Genomic DNA, 20,929 nt, shown 5'->3' with positions numbered 1-20,929 from the left:
TCTAAAATTTTACTCTAGGTCTGAGAGATATTCCAAATATCTAAGCTTCTCAGTAGTGTTCTTTGTATGTAATCTATATTCATCCAAATCCAGCTTCAGATTTTTGTGTCTTTGCCTTTAATAGCCAGACAGAGAATTTTGTATTTATCAACTTAAGAAAATTCAACATTATATTAACCAGCAGTTGTTGTTCTACTTGGTTCTTTCAGAGTTATGTATTAGTAGTTAAGAGCAGTTAAGCCATGTTGGCAGGTAAACTGTTCTTTTTGCTGTATCAGTCTTTCCTCTGAGTCATTATAAGTCATTTTTTATCATACAGCACCCTAATCAAGAACCAATAATATAATTTCAAAAACATTTTTCTGCTGAGCTTTCAGGACTTAGCTTTTCTTTTCCTCACCTTCTTTTTCAACACTCTTAAACACATATTCATATTTTTTGCTCTCTGTTGATTAGCCCCTGTGGACCATATTAATTCTCACTTTTTCTTCTTTCTTGGGCTATTTTACTTGCTTTACATGGTACCTCCTTTTTGCCTCAGCCCATAATTTCTTTCAGGCCTATCTCAAAAGTTTAATATCACTTGCACAAAAAGAAATTAAAGTGCTTTAAGCAATTGAATTCTTTTGTTTTTTTCAGCAAGTTGTCCATCTTAACTTAGCAGAAGATTGCATGAATAAATTCAAACCTAATATAGAAAAGCTCTGCAAAAGTGAACAGGTACGTACAGAGTAAGAAATACCTATATCATTATAAATTTCCAGATTGAACTTTGTAAGGTGTACTAAATTGCAGAATCTCTCTTAGAAGGGGGCTCAATTAGGCAGTATTTAAATACATAATTCCCAGAGCACCTGGGTGGCTCAGTCAGTTAAGCATCTGACTCCTGATCTCAGTCAGGTCTTGATCTCTGCAGGGTTGAGTTCAAGCCCCATGGAGGGCTCCACACTGAGCATGGAGCCTACTTAAGAAATAAAAATAAAGGGGTGCTTGGGTGGCTCAGTAGGTTAAGCATCTGCCTTCGGCTCAGGTGAGGTTCCCACGGTCATGGAATCAAGCCCCACGTGCAGCTTCCTGCTCAGCAGTGAACCTGCTTTTCTCTTTCCCTCTGCTATTCCCCCTGCTGGTACTCTCTCGCCTCTTCTCTCTCTGTCAAATAAATAAAATCTTTAAAAACAAACCAAAAAATAAATAAAAAGAAATACATCACTCCCCACCAACATTATCAGGTAGCTGTAAGTATCACAGTAAGCAGTCCCTCATAATCTGTGATTGTGCATTTCTGGTTAAATGTGATAATTTTAGGGTTTGGAACATTATTTTAGAATACCTCTAATTGTCAGGCCTTTCTGAGTAGGGGCAACATTTAATGCAGCACCTTGCAGTGTACTGCATTGGCACATTTAACTTGTTTTAGAGCCCACCCTCCTGCATAATGTCAAAAATGTTTAGACCAGTGCTGAGAGAACTAGAATGCAAGCCCTATGTAATTTTATTTATTTATTTATTTATTTATTTATTTATTTTGAGACAGAGAGAGCATGAGCAGGGGAAGGGCAGAGGGGGAGGGAGAGAGAATCTTAAGCTACAGGGGTTCAATCCCATGACCCTGAGACTATGATCTGAGCCTAAATCAAGAGTCTGAAGCTTAACCAGCTGAGCCGCCTAGGCACCCTAAGCCATATGTAATTTTAAATATTGTAGTATAGCTAACTCTTGAACGAAGATCAGGGGTACTGACCCCCCGCAGTAAAATATCCATGTATAACTTTTGTCCCCCCAAACCTTGACTCCCCCCACACTAATAATCTTATGTTGACCAGAAGCCCTCCTGATAAGCAGATTAACAAATATTTTGTATGTTATATGTGTTATATACTATATTCTAATAGTAATGTAAGCTAGAGAAAATGAAATGTTTCTTAAAAAATCATAAGGAAGAGAAAATACATTTAAAGTGCTGTGCTTTATTTATTGAAAAAACCCATGTATAAATGGATCCACACACTTCAAATCTTTGCTATTCAAGGGTCAATTATAGTCACATAAAAAGGTAAAAGGAAACAAAGGTAGTTAATTTTAATAATCTATTTGACTTAACCTAATGCTTTTGAAATTTTATCTCAACATGTAATCAATATAAAAATTATTAGTGAAATAATTTACATTCCTTTTTTACACATCAGGTCTTCAAGAAACCTGGCTTTTTCACTTATAAGCACATCTTAATTCAGGCTAGCCATGTTTCAAGTGCTCATTAACCATATGTAGCTCAGGGCTACCATATTAGCATAGGTTTAGATTAATGATTTTCTCTCTGAATTATTTTTTTACTTTTTATATTTTGTACAATTCGTAGTTTACCAGTGATGCCTACATTAGTAGTATCATCAGTGTTACGTTAAAATGTGGCAAGATTTAAGATATCTTTTTAAAGATTTTACTTTTAAGTAATCTCTACACCCAGTGTGGGGCTTGAACTTACGACCCTGAGATCAAGAGATCATGCTGTACTGACTGAGTGAGCCAGGAGCCCCTGGATTTAAGATATTTTTAACTGAAAAGTGAATTTGGATTATAGGCCACTGACTGTATTTAATTGTCACTAAGGACCTGGCACTTGGAACTGATGCAGAAGGACAGAAGGTGAAAGATTCTATGCGAGTACTTCTTCCAGTTCTACTCAACAAAAATCATGATAATTATGATAAAATAAGAGCGATTCTACTTTACATCTTCAGTATTAATGGTAATAGAGACTTTATTTCATCAATATATTAAAATACTCAACTCTAAAATCCCTTTATAATAAGTAATTTACTATTGATCATAAGAGAGTCTTAGAAAATTCAAAGGTAGTTGCTGACATTGGGTAAGATAAATATAAGGAAAAATAGGAAATTGGGAGAAGACCAAAGGGTATATAATTAAATGTTTGCTTTTTCTTTAATAAGCTTTATATTCATGGGTACCACCTGAAACCTAGACATGATTATGGTAGCAGTTATGTGACTGTGCACTCGTATTTTTATCTAAGGAACCACGGAAGAAAATTTGGACAGGTTGATCCAGAATGTAAAAATAGAAAATGAGAGCGACATGATCCGTAACTGGAGTTACCTTGGTGTTCCCATTGTCCCCCCAGTAAGAAATCTCACATTCAATATATACCCATATCGGTACATATGTGGTTGTTTGCATTAAAAATGTTTTCTTATATGGGATTCCACATAGTCTTCTTAATTTCACTCTATAGATTTGGTAAGTAAAAACTTTTTAATTTTGTTTTCTTTTCCATATATGAGTATTTGGAGAAATACATTTTTCTAGTGAATTTATATCTTATGTCTTCTGTTATAATTTGCTCTTTTGCTTTTTTCTATGATTCCCTTTATAGCAAATTTTGAAAGAACTGTATTTAGAATTTCTCTTTCCCATCAAGTTTTATAGAACTTTTGAGTAAATATATTTTGAGTAAATATATACTGTTACACATTTTTATCTTTAGAGCACAAAATATGGTGAATTTATGTGACTCCATCTATTCAGATTTTTTGAGCAAGCATTTCCACTCTTAGTTGTTTTTTTTTTCTTTTTAAGATTTTATTTGTTTATTTGAGATAGAGAGTGGATGAGAGAGAGAGAGCATGAGCTGGGGGCGGAGGGAGAGGGTGAAGCAGATTCCACACTGAACAGGGATTCCAACATGGTGCTCAGTCCCAGGACCCTGAGATTATGACCTGAGCCAAAGGTAGACGCTTAACTGATTAAGTCATGCAAGTGCCCCTCCACTCTTAGTTTTTACTTATATTTACTTTAATTTAAATACCTTTTTAAGAAAATGTAGTAAGAGAATATTACTAAATAAAATTAAAGGTTTTAAATTTTTTTCCTCTATCTGTATTAGTCTCAACAAAGCAAACCATTAAGAAAGGATAGGTCTACAGAAGAAACTTTTCAGCTCTCTCGATGGACACCTTTTATCAAAGATATTTTGGAGGTAAAGTTCATTAAATTTTATTTATACCCTTAGTGTCTTCTGTATAGTATTCTTTACTTTTTGTATGTTTATCTATCAGTCTGAGATATCTGTTGGTCAGGAATTCCTGCAGTACTGGGAGGGTTCACAAAAGAAGGCTGTATCTGGGGTCAAGGGAGGAAAGGAAACTTGAAAATTCTTTCCTTGAAGATCTCAAATAAACTTACATGCTGACTGACTCAAAATAAACAAAAGTAAGCATACATAACTATCTTATGAAAAAAAAAACCCTGTTTTAAATAAGTATATGTAGCAGAAGTATAAATAATTTATTTGAGTAAAAATTCAACAAAATAACATTTGCATATGACCACTGTCAGAAAGTGTTAGACTCCAGTATTCTTGGAAAAAGTGTGTTATTAAACTGTAAATTGTAAACTGTAGTTTGCTATTCTATCCAACATATGGGTTATGCCTTTAGTACTGCTTGCTTTTAGAAATATTCAATTATGGGAAATTAGAAAATGATTAGTAAAAATGGTATTATGAGCAATAAAATTATGACATTTGTTCTTCAATTATAATAATACAGTTTCATTTATTCCAGTTTTCCTTTGACTTCAACCTATCTACTTTGCTTTGGGAACTAAATGTGTGCAATTTAGGACTATGATTTTCCTGTTTTGCTTGGCTAATTTTATGTCATCCACACATTCTTAATCATAGATGAAAAGTTTAAAGAATTTATACTTTGTTTTCTACAACGTAAGATTTTTTTCTCTTCCCATAACGAGGATGTAGCTAAGTAGTCTTTTTTGGATAGTACTTTTAAAATAAGAATTGACTTCCTGGGGCACCTGGGTGGCTCAGTGGGTTAAAGCCTCTGCCTTCGGCTCAGGTCATGATCCCAGGGTCCTGGGATCGAGCCCCGCATCGGGCTCTCTGCTCAGCACGGAGCCTGCTTCCCCCTCCCTCTCTCACTGCCTGCCTCTCTGCCTACTTGTGATCTCTGCCTGTCAAATAAATAAGATCTTAAAAAAAAAAAAAAAAAAGAATTGACTTCCTAAGCCCTGTGCCGAAGATCTACATGTTAATTTAAAAAAAAGAAAATCCAGTTTTGGCCCAGTGGCATTCTCAGGCCTTCAGGATTTCTCCTGAAACTTGATTTCTTTGCTTCTTACAGTTTTAATGAAATATTCATGGACTACTGAGTACCTTGTGCTCATTTCTTATGCCCACTTACTAATAATACCTTTTACACTGCTGTGCTATAAAGCAGTGGCCTCCAAACTGTTTTAATCATGCATACTTAATCATAAAAATTGTGAACATGAGCTTGTACTATGATTATTTACAAACTATGTATTACTGTACTGGTGAAGCATAATCTTTATATATAGCATGTCTTATAAGTATATCATAAAATGTAACTCTAAAGCAGAACGTTTTTTAAATGGAAAGGAAAACTCTCTCATCCCATTGGATTGTTTTGATTACCCCTAGGTCAGGGATGCACAGCCTATTTTAGAGCCACTGCAAAGAAGGGCAAGGCCTGGACTCTCCAGTAGCCTAAGAGGTATGTCAGGACTAGGATGGTATTTAGAAACCCCTAGCACTCTAGAGATAAAGGTTTTGATAAGGTCTCTGCAATCCTTACACCAGTATGGAGACCCTGCAAATGAAGAAATGTAGACATTCACTTAATACTGGTTTAATAAGTAAGTAAAGGATTGCATTAATTTTTGAAGCAAGTAAAGTTTAATAAGTTTCAGAGAGAGGGCTAACCTTATTTTATTAAATATTTACATATCTTTAGGTTCCTTAATTGTAAACACAAGTTTTGAGTCTTATGCAAAATATACAAATTTTTAAAATCCTAGAATGTACATTTTTTAAATGGTGTTAATTCTTTTCTTCTCTAGGATGCCATTGATAATAGATTAGATTCAAAAGAATGGCCATATTGTTCCCAGTGTCCAGCAGTATGGAATGGCTCAGGAGCTGTAAGGTAAACCTATCAGTGAAAGCCAGTGAAATTTTCAGTATGATATTGCAGACTAACAACTGAAATGGTACCAAAGTAACTCTTAACATTGGCAACTCTCCTGGAAGCATTGTCACTAAAGAGGCAGTTTTTCTTTAATGGTAGCCTATTTTAAATGAGTCCAGGTAAGCAGTATGAAAATGTACTTTATCATTAAAAAAAAATGAGTGCCCTACCTTATGCAGGGGTGTCAACTCCCAGCCCCTCCCTACTTTGCACAACACCAAGGCTTTGTCTCTTTTGTTCATTAAATAGGTAAACACCCAAGTCTCTTGTTTGCTAAGATTAGACTAACACTCCACAAGGCAGGCCAAGACTCAACTCAGTTTACCACTCTGGTTTTTAGCTTCCGCTTTATTGCTAGCCTTTGGAGATTTCTCTTATTTGTTTACTTTCAGCTGTGCTTTTAAGAAGAAGTTCACTCTTAAAAATGAAACAAGATGGAACCAGAGAGGGAGACAAACCATAAAAGACTCTTAAGCATAGGAAACAAACTGAGGGTTGCTGGAGGGGAGAGGGGTGGAGGGATGGGGTAACTGGATGATGGACATTGGGGAGGGTATGTATTGTAATGAGCACTGGGTATTATATAAGACTGATGAATCACAGACCTGTACCCCTGAAACAAAGAATATATTATATGTTAATTAATTGAATTTAAATTTTAAAAAATTTTTAAAATAAATAAAAAGTTCACTCTTACTTTAACTAAAACTTCTATGTGCTTTCTAGAGTAAGATTTTCAGGCTCTAGGGCTTTAATTGTTATTTTTATATCTATCAAAATGTAAAATACTAGCACAACATATTATACATGTATATGAAACAAATTAAATATAATCCCATTGTCCTAAAATTGCTGTTCAGAAATTTTAATTCAGAAATTTAAAAATTGTTAGTCACATAATTGTTTTGAGCAGTATTACCTCTTTTTTGTTGTTGTTCTTACTCTATTTCTCTTCGGGAAAAAATTTTTTTTTAATTTATTTATATTAGAGAAAGAGTGTGTGTGTGTGTGCAAGAGTTGGGGTAGGGACAGAGGGAAAGAATCTCAAGCAGACTCCCCACCGAGCACAGAGCTGACCCAGGGCTTGATCTCACAACCCTGAGATCATGACCTGAGTCAAAATCAAAATTTGGATGCTCAACCAACTGAGCCACCCAGATGCCCTTGAAATAGTTTTTAAACCAAAGTTGCACTTTTAATATCTCCTTGATTTGCTTTATATGGGAATCATGAGTGTATCTTATTCCTGTTTCATCTTTCAACACCAGTTACTGATTCTCTTTACTTTCTTCCTGTTGTTTACTCCCTCATCATTCCTTAAGATGGCAGATGGAAATTATCTAGACAAGAGCACAATTTAAAGTTTACCATGGGATCCTACATTTCAGGGTCTTAGAGGCCCTCTAGAACATGGTTTCCAGAATGGGTAGCAAGATGATTTGGGGGGATATTTATTTTTACCTAAAAAGGGGAGAAATTAAGTTTTATTAATATATACCAGTATACCTACATAATTTATAAACTAATTTATATTTTTAACAGAAGTACATAAATTTTTATTTTGAAATACATTTCACATAAAAGCTCAAAATTTTTACCAGTGGAGTGTGAGAACAAAAAAAGTGATTCCTGTGATCTCGAGCAGTGCTACCCTGTAGAACTTTCTTACAGTAATGGTAATGTCATATGAGTAGCCACATGGAGCTGTCAGCCACTTCATACGTGGCTAGTGTGACTGTGTTTTTAATTTCATTTAATTTTAATTAATTTAACTTTAGTCTCATGTAGCTAGTGGCTACTATATTGGATAGTGCTGATGTAGAGCATCTGGGGGAGGAAGTGATAGAAATATTAGCTCTTATTTATTGAGTGCTTCCCTTGTACCAGATTCCATGGTTCATGTATCCTCTGCATTATTTCATTTAATCCTAAAAACAACCCTTGAATATTAGAGAGAGGTTTAGTAACTTGCCAGAAGTCTTACTGAATTAGAAAGAAGCAGAATCAGAGTTGTAACCAGGTCTTTTTTTAACAGCTTTATTGAGGTGTGATTGACTTAATAGCAGTATATGTTTAAGATCTACAACTTGGTGTTTTAATACATGTATGTTGTAAAATGACTACCATAAGCTAATTAGTAATCCATCACCTCCACAGACTTACTATTTTCTTACGTATGTGTGTGTGTGTGTATGTGATGAGAAGGCTTAATTTAATAATTTAAGATCTACCCTTTTAGCAGATTTCAAGCATACAATATAATTTTTGTTAACTATAAGTCAACATGCAATATATTAGATCTCCAAAATTTATTCGTCATGCATAACTGAAACTTTGCGTCCTTTGACCGGCACTACCTCATCCCCACCCCCTCGGTCCCTCACAACCAACATTCTGTTCTTTGCCTTATGAATTTGACTGTTTCAGATTCCACATAGAAGTAAGATCATGCAGTGTTTATCTTTCTGAGTCCAACATAATTTCACTTAGCATAATGTCCTTCAGGTTCATCCATGTTGTTGCAGTTGGCAGAATTTCCTTCTTTTCTTAATTTTTATTTTTTTTTAAAGATTTTATTTATTTGAGAGAGCATTCGAGCATGAGCACAGGCTGGGGAAGGGGTAGAGGGAGAGGGAGAAGCAGATTCCCCGCTGAGCAGGGAGCCTACCTCAGGGCTCAGTTACAGGACCCAGAGATCATGACCTGAGCCGAAAGCAGGCGCTTAATTGAGCCACCTAGGCACCCCTTTCCTTCTTTTTTTTAAAGGCTGAATAATATGGGGTGCCTGGGTGGCTCAGTGGGTTAAAACCTCTGCCTTCAGCTCAGGTCATGATCCCAGGGTGCTGGGGATCGAGCCCCATGTTGGGCTCTCTGCTCAGCAGGGAGCCTGCTTCCCCCGCTTCTCTCTCTGCCTGCCTCTCTGCCTACTACTTGTGACCTCTGTCTGTCAAATAAATAAATAAGAAAAAAAATCTTTAAAAAAAAAAAGGCTGAATAATATTCCACTCCATATGTACATTACATTTTCTTTATTCCTCTCTCCACCAATGGGAGTTTAATTGTTGTCCATGTCTTGGCTACTGTGAATAATGCTGCAATGAACACAGGAGTGCAGACATGTCTTCAGTACCTCCTGCCATCCTACCTCACTAAGTTCCAGCATCAGGTGTCCCAGTACCACATTGGCTCCAAATCTGTACCTGTGCTTCCCTCCCTGTACCTCTCTAAAACAGAGCTGACACTCTTATTTCATATGAAGAAGTAAGAGAACTTGAGAAGTCTATGACGTTTGGAAGTTAAAAAAAAATGGGAGTGGCACTGAAACAGGAGGGTTTTTAAGACTTCAGAAAGTCAGACTTTTGGGGCACCTGGATGGTTCAGTCAGTTAAGCATCTGACTCTTGGTTTAGGCTCAGTTCATGGTCTCAGAGTCCTGGGATCAAGCCCCACGTTGGGCTCTGTGCTCAGCAGGGAGTCTGCTTGAGTTTTCTTTCTCCTCCATCCTCTGCTCCTCCCCCGCTACACTTGTTCTCTCTCTCTCTCTTTGTCTCTATCTCTCTCAAATAAATAAATCTTTTTTTTTTTTTTTTTTTAAGGTAAGTCCTAGGGGCACGTGGGTGGCTCAGTGGGTTGAGCCTCTGCCTTCAGCTCAGGTCATGGCCTCAGGGTCCTGGGATCGGGACCCGCATCAGGCTCTCTGCTCAGCAGGGAGCTTGCTTCCCTCTCTCTCTGCCTGCCTCTCTGCCTACTTGTGATCTCTCTCTCTGTGTCGAATGAATAAATAAAATCTTTTAAAAAAAAAAAAAAAAAAGGTAAGTCCGAGACATTTCAGGTATATAGAGTGTCAGCTCTGTTTTGTGGGTAAAAATGCTGAACTGAGTTATATGTGATTTGTCCAAACTCTCTATTAGGTCAGAATTAAACTTGAAGTGGGGCTGTCCTACCTAACCTGTCTTGGTTTTCCAGTCATACCATAGTTAATTCATTTCCATAAAATCAGGGTAATTGGTGCCAAATTTGAGTTTGCTTGAGTTGGGTTTTTTAAAAACTCTACAAGTGGGCCCCGGGTGGCTCAGTGGGTTAAGCCTCTGCCTTCAGCTCAGGTCATGATTCAGGGTCCTGGGATGGAGCCCCACATCGGGCTCTCTGCTCAGCGGGGAGCCTGCTTCCCCCTCTCTCTCTGCCTGCCTCTCTGCCTAGTTGTGATCTCTCTCTGTCAAATAAATAAATAAAAATCTTTTAAAAAAATAAAATAAGATAAAATAAAAATAAATAAATAAAAACTCTACAAGCACTATGGCTTTGGAAATGTTTTTAACATGTTTGTGTGTGTTCATTTTTTAGTGCTCGCCAGAAACCCAGAACTAATTACTTAGAGGACCGAAAAAATGGGTCAAAGCTGATCATTTTTGTAATTGGAGGAATTACATACTCTGAAATGCGTTGTGCTTATGAAGTTTCTCAGGCACATAAATCCTGTGAAGTTATTATTGGTAAGACATTTTTTCCTCTTTTCATTTTTTTTCAAACAAACTAAATGCAGAACTTTATGTTGTAAGTTACATGTAGGTCTAAATTGTTGAATGCAAAAAAACTTATTAATTGTAGTGTGTTTTATCTGATGTACTAGAGTTTTTCGTGGTTGACTTTTGATAATTTGATTTTTAAATATTCTGATTTTGAGGGAATAGCTTCAAATTGCTGTATTATTTAGATATTATTAGATATGTCCTTTAAAATATTATGTTCTAGTCTTGCCCTTATTATTAAATAATTTTTGAGACATAAGTACATTTCTGCTACAGAAATACTTTGAATGTTTTTGTGGATATGGGCCTGACATTGGCAAGTCCTATGTGGAATTTAGTTTTAAGAACTTCAATCAAAGCCAGTGATGTAGAAACTCTCCTAGTCTATAGATTGCAACATTTGTACACCAGGTCTAAATCTGCAGCGCTGCTTTATGAGCCTGTGAGTGAGCAGTGACTCTTCTATTCTGCCACAGGGATCCAAACCTCCAGTTTTGATTGTCAGCATATCCATGTATCGCACAAAGTAGACAAAGTAGTAGGAGTGGTTTACTGAGCGTGCTGTGCAATGAAGAGGAAGGAATGAGATATTGTGGTGTAGGCAGATTTCAGGAATGTGTCTTACAGAAATTTTGTTAAATTGTCCCAAGCTATGACACTTGGCAAATTTGAGAGACAGGGCAATATAATTAGCCAAGGAGAATCTACTTAACTGCTGGCCTCTGAAAATTTATCTTTTCTCCTACCAGGTTCTACGCATATTTTAACACCCAGAAAGCTTTTGGATGATATAAAGATGCTGAATAAACCCAAGGATAAAGTCTCCTTTATTAAGGATGAATAATGATTTTTTTTTGGAGATTCTTATTAATAGGTTCAGCTAAAATAAATCAAGACAAGTTTGCTATCATGTAATTTAAACAATGTAAATATTTTGGAATACTGATTTTTCAAATATATTTCTTAAGGGACTTTATGGTTACATATCATTGGATTTGCCATTTTTAATAATTTAAATAGTGTCGCTGCTTTGTAGATGATGATAAAAAATGTTAAAATGCTTTCTCAAAGGAAATTTTTCACCGTTGGAACTGAATATATTAGAATTGTGGGTGATTCTTCACAACTACCTATGTATATACTAATTACTTACCAGATACTTATCTGTCTTATGCTCAAGTATAGTTTTTTGGGAAAGAATGGTTTTAAATGAAAAGGCTGTAAAAGTAAAAACCTGTAAGTGTGTGTGTCATAGAATGATTTTCTGTAAGTGCAGTTTTTTTTTCAATTTAAATTGATAATTTCTTTTATGTGTAAAATAATTCTGTCATTAATAGAAATAGAATAATTTCACAGTGTTTACTGTCTTCCCAGATACTTCTAAAGAACACAGTTTTATATAATTTCAAACTCATGTATGTTTAAAGCAGAAAACCAAAAATAAGTGTGAATATTCTAAGAGAAAATAAATGTATAGTTAACAAAAGTTATCTTTTGGGGGGCAGGGGAGGAAGGGGAAGTTGGGAAGTTTAAAAGTTCTAAATCAGAGAGTTACAAAAAAGGAAAAGAATGCACCATAATCTTCCTACCAAGATAGCACCTATTGACTTTTTATAAAAACAATATAATATTTGTGTAAGGTTGGATAATAAAAGGATATTTCTGCACATGTGTTATGCAAAGGGAACATCTTCATTTCAAATCTCTCCTTTTACCTGGCCTCATAGTAGCCTCACAATTTTATATATTACTCATCTTCAGAGTTTTGCTCTTACGTATTATGCTGCCTTGTTTGGATACATACCTTTGCAAATACACACGAATACTTCTATAATATAAATTTCTAGCAATGGCATAGCTGGTCAAAGTATTTGTGCATTTAATATAGTTGACTTTTTAAAGCCAAGTTTGAGGGTGTTGACCCCTGCCCCCACACCCCAACCGTGCAGTTGAAAATCTGTTGAAATACTGTTTACCCCTCAAAAACTTTACTACTAATAATCTGCTGTTGGCGAGAAGCCTTACTGAAAACATAAAGTAGGTTAGCACAGATTTTGTGTTGTATATATTATATATTGTATTCTTACAATAAAGTAAGTAAGAGAAAAAAAACATTAAGAAAATCATAATACATTTACAGGGGCGCCTGGGTGTCCCAGTTGGTTAAGTGACTGCCTTTGGCTCAGATCGTGATCAGGCTCCCTGCTCAGTGGGGAGTCTGCTTCTCCCTCTGACCCTTCCCCCTCTGATGCTCTCTCTCTCATTCTCTCTCTTTCAGGTAAATAAACAAAATCTTAAGAAAGAAAGAAAGTACGTTTACAGTATTGTACTATATCCAAAAAATCTGTGTATAAGTGGACCTGTGCAGTTCAAACCTGTGTTGTCCAAAAGTCAGCAAGTTGATGGATATCACCATTTTAAATTTTTATGTAGATAAACCCATCACTTTTCCTTTTTGGCTTCTGAATTGTATGTTGTACTTAGAAATAACCTTTTTTTTTTCTTTAAGATTTTATTTTTTATTTGACAGACAGTGAGAGAGGGAACACAAGCAGGGGGAGAGGGAAAGGGAGGAGCAGGTCTCCCTCTTAACAGGAAGCCCAATGCGTGCAGCTCAATCCCAGAACACTGGGATCATGACCTGAGCCAAAGGCAGACACTTAACAACTGAGCCACCCAGGTGCCCCTAGAAATAACCTTTTACAACTAAAATGATAAATTCACTCATCGTTTCTTCTGGAACATTTCAATGGGTTCATTTTATCTTTACAGATAATTCTTTCATCCATCTGGGATTGACTTTAATGTGAGAATGTATGCTAGATATTGTCTCTTAGCCCTTGCATTATGTCCCATGCCTCCCCATCTCATACCACAGGGGATGAAAGACTAAAAATGAAGTTTGGCAGACTCAAAGATAAGCAGGGTTCAGGCCTGGCTAGATTCTGCCAGTGATTTGCATTTGTTCAAGATGTGGAAGGTAGAGATCATCTACCATAATGTACTAGTGGACAAGCTCCTGCCTCCTGAAGTTGTAGCAACTAGCCTCCGTGTTTCAGTCTGTCACCAGCTGCATGGGCCTGAGGCAGTGCTGGTGGCAGCAATGGCACCGACTTCCTATGCCCTGCATCCCAGAAGATGCTATAACCTTGAGTCTAAAAGTGTGTTGGCCCCCAGTTGCTGCCCCTACAGCGTTTTCTCTGATTTTTTTTAAAGATTTTATTTATTTATTGACAGAGATCACAAGTAGGCAGAGAGGCAGGCCAGAGAGAAAGGAAAGCGGACCCCCTGCTGAGCAGAGAACCCGATGTGGGACTCGATCCCAGGACCCTGAGATCATGACCTGAGCCGAAGGCAGAGGCTTAACCCACTGAGCCACCCAGGTGCCCCTCTCTGATTTTTTAAAAAAGATTTTATTTACTTACTTATTTGAGAGAGACAACACAAGCAGGGGGAAAGGCAGAGGGAGAAGCAGACTTCCCACTGAGCACATAACCCAACTCGGGGCTCAGTCTCAAGATGCTGGGATCATGACCTGAGCTAAAGTCAAATGTTTAACTGTCTGAGCCACCCAGGTGCCCCTTTTTCTCTGATTTTTAAGGACCTGTATTAAATTCTGTTCTTTGAAATACCTACAGAGTTTCCATTCCTCCAGTAAACCCTGACTGATAAGTACTTAACAGGGATCCAGCTTTCTTCCTAAGTAGCTGGATATTGTACAGATTTTATTGAGTAATCCCTCTTTCCCTGTCTATTCTGAAATGCTATCTTTTTTTTTTTCATAGACTAAGTTTATATTTGTACTTTGATCTATTTCTGAATTTTCTTTTATTGACCTATAGTTCATGCCTTCTTGCCTATCTATTTTAATTCATGCTATATTTTATTTAAATAATTTTTAGGGGTGCCTGAGTGGTTCGGTTGGTTAAGTGTCTCATTTGCCTTCAGGCCACGTCATGATCCCAGGGTCCCAGGATTGAGCCTCAGCTCGGCGGGGACGACTCCTCCCCTTCCCTCTGCCTGCCACTTCCCCTGCTTGTGTTCTCTGTCAAATAGGTAAATAAAATCTTTTTTAAAAATTTTAAGTAAGCTCCATGACACCATGCCACACGTGGGGCTAGAATTCATGACCCCGAGATCAAGAGTGGCATGCTTCACCAACTGAGTCAGTCAAATACTCCTAATTCATGGTATATTTTAATGTGTGACAGATATAATCTCTACTCCACCCATACCTAAATCACTGTTATTTTTCAGAGATTTTCTAGCTTGTACATTTTTCTAAATGAACTGTAGTGTCGTTTTGTTAATCCCAAAGGTTATTTTGGTATTTTCATTAAGTTTGCAATAAATTTATAGGCTAAGTTAAGAATTGACAGCTCAGGATGCCTGGGTGGTTCAGTCAGTGAAGCATCTGCTATTGGCTCAGGTCATGATCCCGGCGTCCTAGGACTGAGTCCCACATTGGGCTCCTTGCTCAGCGGGGAGTCTGCTCCCTCTGCCCCTCACCCTGCTCTTACTCACTGTCTCTGAAATAAATAAAATCTCTAAAAAAATTGACAGCTCTATAATATTGAAACTTAAAATTCAGGAATATAGAATGTCTTTTTATTTACATAAATCTTTATGACCTTGAAAACCTTTATTTTTCTTCATATAGGTACCACAGTTGCTATAGTATCTTTCTTTTGTGCTTCCATGTGAATTGGATCTTTTACATTATTTTCAAACTTTTTTTTATATAGGAATGTTATTGATTTGATATATTCATTTCATAACTTGCTAGTTTACTAGGTGGTGATAACAAAATAATAATATGCAAGTGCTTCCTTAGAGCTTTATATGTGCCAGGCACTGTTTCAAAGTGCTTATACTACCTCATTTAATCTTCTCATTTAATCCTGTGAGGCTAGGCACTGTTACCATCGTCTCCATTTGAAAGCTGAGAAAACTAGGACACAAAAAAGGTTATGTAATTTAATCTGGGTGTGCATGGGGGGAGGAAAGGCTTGTTAGTACATGGCTGGGAACAGTTCATTGTCCGTGAAAGGGATGGTGTTTGGGGCCTGTGTTTTATATGAGGCCCTTGTGTATCTTGGTTACTTGCTATCTGCCCAGAGTTACGTGGAACAGAGATTTACACTGATCCAATGCCCTGTGGCAAATAGAACCAAGAGTGTGATGGCAGCACACACTGGCCCATTCATTTAGTTAACACCTCAGTGATAGTATACTTTGTCCTATGACAGTGATGTGAGATCCTTTGAGGCCTCCACTTTACATATACTTCAAGCTTAGAATTAGAGAGATCATGTTTCCTAAATCTCTTACTGAATTTGAAGACATGAGTTGTCATCTTACATAAATTCCTGGTATAAACTGTTTCCACCTCCAGAATTAGAAATTACAGATTCTGATAAGACCCTCTGAAAGATACTTTGCTGTTAGAACTAACTGAAGCCATTTATTTACTCTCTTGGAAGCCCACGTTTGCTTCCTGTTGAAATGTGCTTGATTTATAAATGGGTTCACATTGCTCAGCCATATTCACAAAAAAATAAGAATATCAGCCGTTCAAAAAGACACGAAAATTCTTCGATTTGAGCCCCAAAGGCCCAGACCCTGACAGTTCATTTTGTAAGATGAGACGCCCCCATAACTTAGTTCTACTGTAGGTTGTTTGTAACCCTTTGCGCATTCTGTCAGGTTGCACACAGGTTTCTTTTTTTTTCTCTCTCCTTTTTTTTTTTTAGGATTTTATTTATTTATTTGACAGACAGAGATCACAAGTAGGCAGAGAGGCAGGCAGAGAGAGAGGAGGAAGCAGGCTCCCCGCTGAGCAGAGAGCCCGATGTGGGACTCGATCCCAGGACCCTGAGATCATGACCTGAGCGGAAGGCAGAGGCTTAACCCACTGAGCCACCCAGGTGCCCCCGCAGGTTTCTTTTAAAATCAAAGGAACAACAAAGTCTTCATCCCACAGCAAAATTTCTACTACCAAAACAACATTTTGTGTATTAAGCATACTCAAATTCAGTATGAATTAGGTCTATCTTAAATCCTTAACCATAAGATGACAGTTGAAAAGAGTGATTAAAAGATGAGTTGCATTTGTTTGACTTAATAAACTGAATGGCTAGAATTTTTTTATTAAAGAATTAAAAGCATTCCCCCTCATCCTGCTTCTTGCTCCTGGCAGCATCAAGCCACCAGAGCACAGCTACACATTGGAAGAACACAGAGGTCTCTGGACAGTGGATGCTGCCACCTGCTGCTCTCAGCAACGGTGAGCCCCTTGACTCCACATGAGAGATGCAATGACTTTTAGCTAATGAGCTTGTTTTTCTGGTCTCTTACTGCAGTTAAAATTTACACAAAGAAGGGAGGAGACAGCCAAGGCTACATGGTCAGTAAATATAAAGTCATCTTTGTAAATCAGAGCCTAGCACTTTTCCAGAAATTCTTAAGGACATTGGCACGTTGCAGTGATAATCCTCAATCATGATGGAAATGTAAAATTACATTTAGAATATAGTTTAATAAAGCAGAGATGTGCCATATTTTTAAATAAATGATTACGGTAGTTAAGTTACTTTGAAGGTTAGTTGAGGGGTGCTCGCTTCGGCAGCACATATACTGAAGGTTAGTTGAGGGTTTAGGAACATTCATTTGTGGTGGTCCTTTCTAACCTAGGTTCCATGGATTTGCTTTAGGTATCCATGAACTTTAAAAAAAAAATTGTGTGTGTTCTTACATCCCTTTTCCCTGTAAGAGGGGAGCATGGGGAAGGGAAAGTCCATAGCTTTTCAATAGTTTTTCAAAGAGGGTTGAACGCAGAAAAGGTTAAGAGCTGATGATTTGTATGAGAACCCTTGAACCCTTCAGAGAAGTTTAATTTTAACCTTGGGGGCAGGATAGTGACGTTTGGCACACAAAACAAGTTATCAAGTTGTGATTAAATTTAGGTAAGTGATAAATCTAGAAGCCTGTTAGCATATGCACAGTTTAAGCTCCCTCTTTTAAAATACTACTACCCATCTTCACTCTCTTCCTTATGGTGCCAAGACTTAAAGTACCTTCAGCCACAAAGTCAGAGATATCTCCCGTCTGGCCTCTGCTTTATCTCTTCTAAGGCACTCTAAACCAATTCCCAAGCCCCAAAGTTAAAAATAGCCCATTCTCCAGCCAGCTAGACAAATAGCAGCTGCCTTGGCCACAAAAATCTTCAAAGTGGATAGGGATTCAACTCTGCTTACCACTGACTAAAGCTCTGGGGGTTTGGGAATTGTTGACTGTTTGGAGTGAATAGAGACCTCAGGAAGCAGGGAAAGAGCCAATCTTGGGCTGCTCTGTCATGAAAGAGGTTATAGACCAGTCTTGAAGAAGCATAAATAAATAAATAAATAATAATAATAAATTTTTTTAAAGATTTTATTTATTTGACAGAGAGAGATCACAAGTAGGCAGAGAGGCAGGCAGAGAGAGAGAGGAGGAAACAGGCTCTCTGTGGAGCAGAGAGCCTGATGTGGGGCTGCATCCCAGGACCCCGGGATCATGACCTGAGCTGAAGGCAGAGGCTTTAACCCACTGAGCCACCCAGGCACCCCATAAAAAATTTTTTTAAAACAAAAGAAAAGTCTTGTTCTGACGGTCTTCACAAAACGCTATATACATTTAGTTAATCCCTGGTCCATAGTTTTAGAGAATTGTCTTCACTTTTGTCCCAAATTCATTAATCTAGAACTAACATTTTTGCATCTGACTTCAGGAGATCTTCACATAGTTTACATTATAAACATAAGAATTTCATACTGTACAGAAAGTAAAAGTAAAGATTCTTCCTTCCCTGAACGACACCCAGGTTCCATTTCCTAGAGGTCCACTGAAGAGTTTTGTGTATCGTCCCAGAAAATATGTATGCCCTTTGAAAAACATACACAAATGAGGGCACACTGCATGTATTATTGGTCGTTCTTGCTTTCTTTCACTATCTTGCAAGATAATCTGCCTCATTTTTTTCCGCGGCTACAGAGCACTAACTACATGACTGTTATTTATGAATCTCCACAGGGGGGATTAGATGAGTTCCACTTGGGGGCTCTTCCCCTCCGTGCTCCAGTGGCCACCCCTGTGTAATACCATGGCCTATTATGTGAGTCCCCTAGGAAGTAATTTCTGATAGTGGGGTTGCTACTCAAAAGGTAAGTACTTTTACATTTGTAGGGTTTGATCCCAAGTTGCCTTCCCCCCAGGTTACACCAATTTACACTTCCATCCCCAGGGTACAAAAGCATCTGTCAGCCCCAACCTCGCTGACACTGGCTTTTCTAAACTTTAGTTTTTGCCATACTAATAGGCAAAAGTATATTTTGGTTCTATCCTTTTTTTTTTTTTTTTTTTAAATAATCTCTACACCCAAGGTGGGGCTCAAACTCTTGAGCCTGAGATCAGGAGTCGCATGCTCTTCCCATGGAGTCAGCCAGGTGCCCCTAGTTTATTGCTTAGATTTTTTTATTATTATTATTATGAGTTAGGAATAATAGATTTATTTTAAAATAAATACTTGTTGATTCAATTTTAAGAATCAGGGGCCATTGTTTTTTTCCTTTTAAGCACTTTGTGCGCCCCCCACAATGGTTTTGCTGTTTTCTCTAGAAAGTCACCTTCCTAAATGGTATAAGAAGATACTTTTGGGGGGAAGATCGAGTTTTCTTTGCATTTTTTTTTTTTTAAGTCCTCGGTTGCCTTGGGTTGAACTAGTATTTCAGTTGATTCCTCCATCTCTGTACTTTGGCAAGATCTTCTGCAATAGTTCTAATCATTCGATCAGTGGTTTCTTTCAAAATGGTTGCTGTCCTTAGGGCATGATCCAAAGACAAGTTTAAAATCTACAGAGGAAAAATCCACACATTTTATTTAAAGTTACTGTTTCTGTTAATTGGGTTATCTCATTATTAAACATTGCAAGGTGGAATTTTTGGAGTATTCCTTTCCCACCCAGTCTATTCCTGTTTTTGACGGTTGGTTTCCTAGGTAACTGGTCTGAGATGGAATATATTTTTTAGGGAAAGGGACAGGAAAAAAAAAACTACCCAACACGTGACCAATGAATGTGAATCAGAGGGTGAGATCAGCAACCTGCTGGGCTGCTGCCCTGCCACAGAGGAAGAGATCTGTGAGAAAAAAGGTAAGCTCTTGGGGGTCGTCAAAGGAGACGGAAGGGTCATAACCCCTGAGAGGGCACCTATGGGGACTAGTGCTTGTGTTGGAAGCATTTGAAAATGGCCTGGGATTTGACTGGAAAATAGGGAACTGCAGGCAGCTCTAACTGGAACAGACTTGTGAGCGGCTGGACTGTTCACACTGGAACAGACTTGTGAGCAGCTGGAAACAGCCTCCGCTGCCTGCACTCCCCGCCCAAGGGATCCTGCAGCTGAGGCAACACCCACAAAACACTTTCTGCAGGAAATTTCCCTTGGAACCAATTTAGGACTAATACAAACCATGTAGCTGCTCAGGCTGTGTGTCTTTGTGTTAGTGCTGAGCACAAATTGATTTTAGTGGAGAATTTTCTGGTCCCCCCATAATGTAATAATTTAAAAGCCATCAGTTTTGTGGTCAAGACCATACTTACAAGCTGCAAGGATTCTAGAATTTTTTTTTTCCTGAATTTCCTCACCTCAGATTCTGTTTCTTCGATACTGCCATAGTTGCTTAAGGACTTGCTTCCCAAAATCCTGCAGGAGTGGAAATGGGGTGAGGCTGTAGCAAGGTCTGAATTATAGGTCATGAAAACCTTAAGATTGTTTCTGGAAGGCAAAAGCATAATTGTATAAAGCTCCCCTCTCCCTCTAGCTCCATGATGGTTCAGGAATGGCTGTGTGTATGTTGGGGGTGAGGAGTTTGTGCAGTATCTGCCTTTTGTAGCTCTCATAGTCCTGTTGTGGCTGACCATAGAAATAATTTGTTCCACGACCATGAAGAGTGTTTTCTCCCAGAATCTGTCTTCCATTGGCACAGAAAGAGGCAAAACTCTGACTTTTATTCAGTTTTCATTATTTTTCGAGCCAGCCCTCTACCCTGCATATTTATAAAACAAATGCACACAAATCTGCCAATTGCAGGTACTTTGAGTTGAGTTCATCTAGCACCAGTGAGCTTAGAGCAAGGAGGCAGCAGCAGTAGAAAGATAAAAGCAGCACCTCTTTAAAACAGGCTCCCCTGGACTATTAAACTATAAGTATCACTCTGTCTCTTAATGGGCTGGGTGAATGATGGGGGCCAGTGTCACCATGTAACAGTTGTTCCAGTTGTGCACTGCATAGCTCTGGGAGGTTTCATTTACAGTCTATGCAAAGGGCACTGCCTGGTG

The 20,929-nt window shown here is 37.9% G+C and overlaps 2 protein-coding genes across 2 annotated transcripts in view; one reads left to right on the top strand and one right to left on the bottom strand.

Moving 5' to 3' along the window:
• Positions 1-12,231, top strand: part of STXBP3 (syntaxin binding protein 3) — a 53,691-nt gene extending 41,460 nt beyond the window's left edge. Inside the window, exons 13-19 of the mRNA XM_080802198.1 lie at positions 640-720; positions 2,611-2,749; positions 3,038-3,144; positions 3,908-4,000; positions 5,902-5,987; positions 10,373-10,521; positions 11,307-12,231. Of these exons, the coding sequence (XP_080658324.1) occupies positions 640-720; positions 2,611-2,749; positions 3,038-3,144; positions 3,908-4,000; positions 5,902-5,987; positions 10,373-10,521; positions 11,307-11,401 (750 nt within the window). The 3' untranslated portion in view covers positions 11,402-12,231. The remainder of the gene's footprint in view (positions 1-639; positions 721-2,610; positions 2,750-3,037; positions 3,145-3,907; positions 4,001-5,901; positions 5,988-10,372; positions 10,522-11,306) is intronic.
• Positions 12,232-19,313: 7,082 nt separating this feature from the next.
• Positions 19,314-20,929, bottom strand: part of AKNAD1 (AKNA domain containing 1) — a gene marked incomplete at both ends in the record, with an annotated part of 34,659 nt that continues 33,043 nt past the window's right edge. The window contains 2 exons of the mRNA XM_080801675.1: positions 19,314-19,445; positions 20,237-20,366. Of these exons, the coding sequence (XP_080657801.1) occupies positions 19,314-19,445; positions 20,237-20,366 (262 nt within the window). The remainder of the gene's footprint in view (positions 19,446-20,236; positions 20,367-20,929) is intronic.

The sequence above is a fragment of the Martes martes genome (genome assembly GCF_963455335.1).
Source record: "Martes martes genome assembly, chromosome: 4".
In the NCBI taxonomy this organism is placed as follows: domain Eukaryota; kingdom Metazoa; phylum Chordata; class Mammalia; order Carnivora; family Mustelidae; genus Martes; species Martes martes.
Note: the sequence above shows the minus strand (reverse complement) of the source record. Positions and strands in the feature narration are given on the sequence as shown.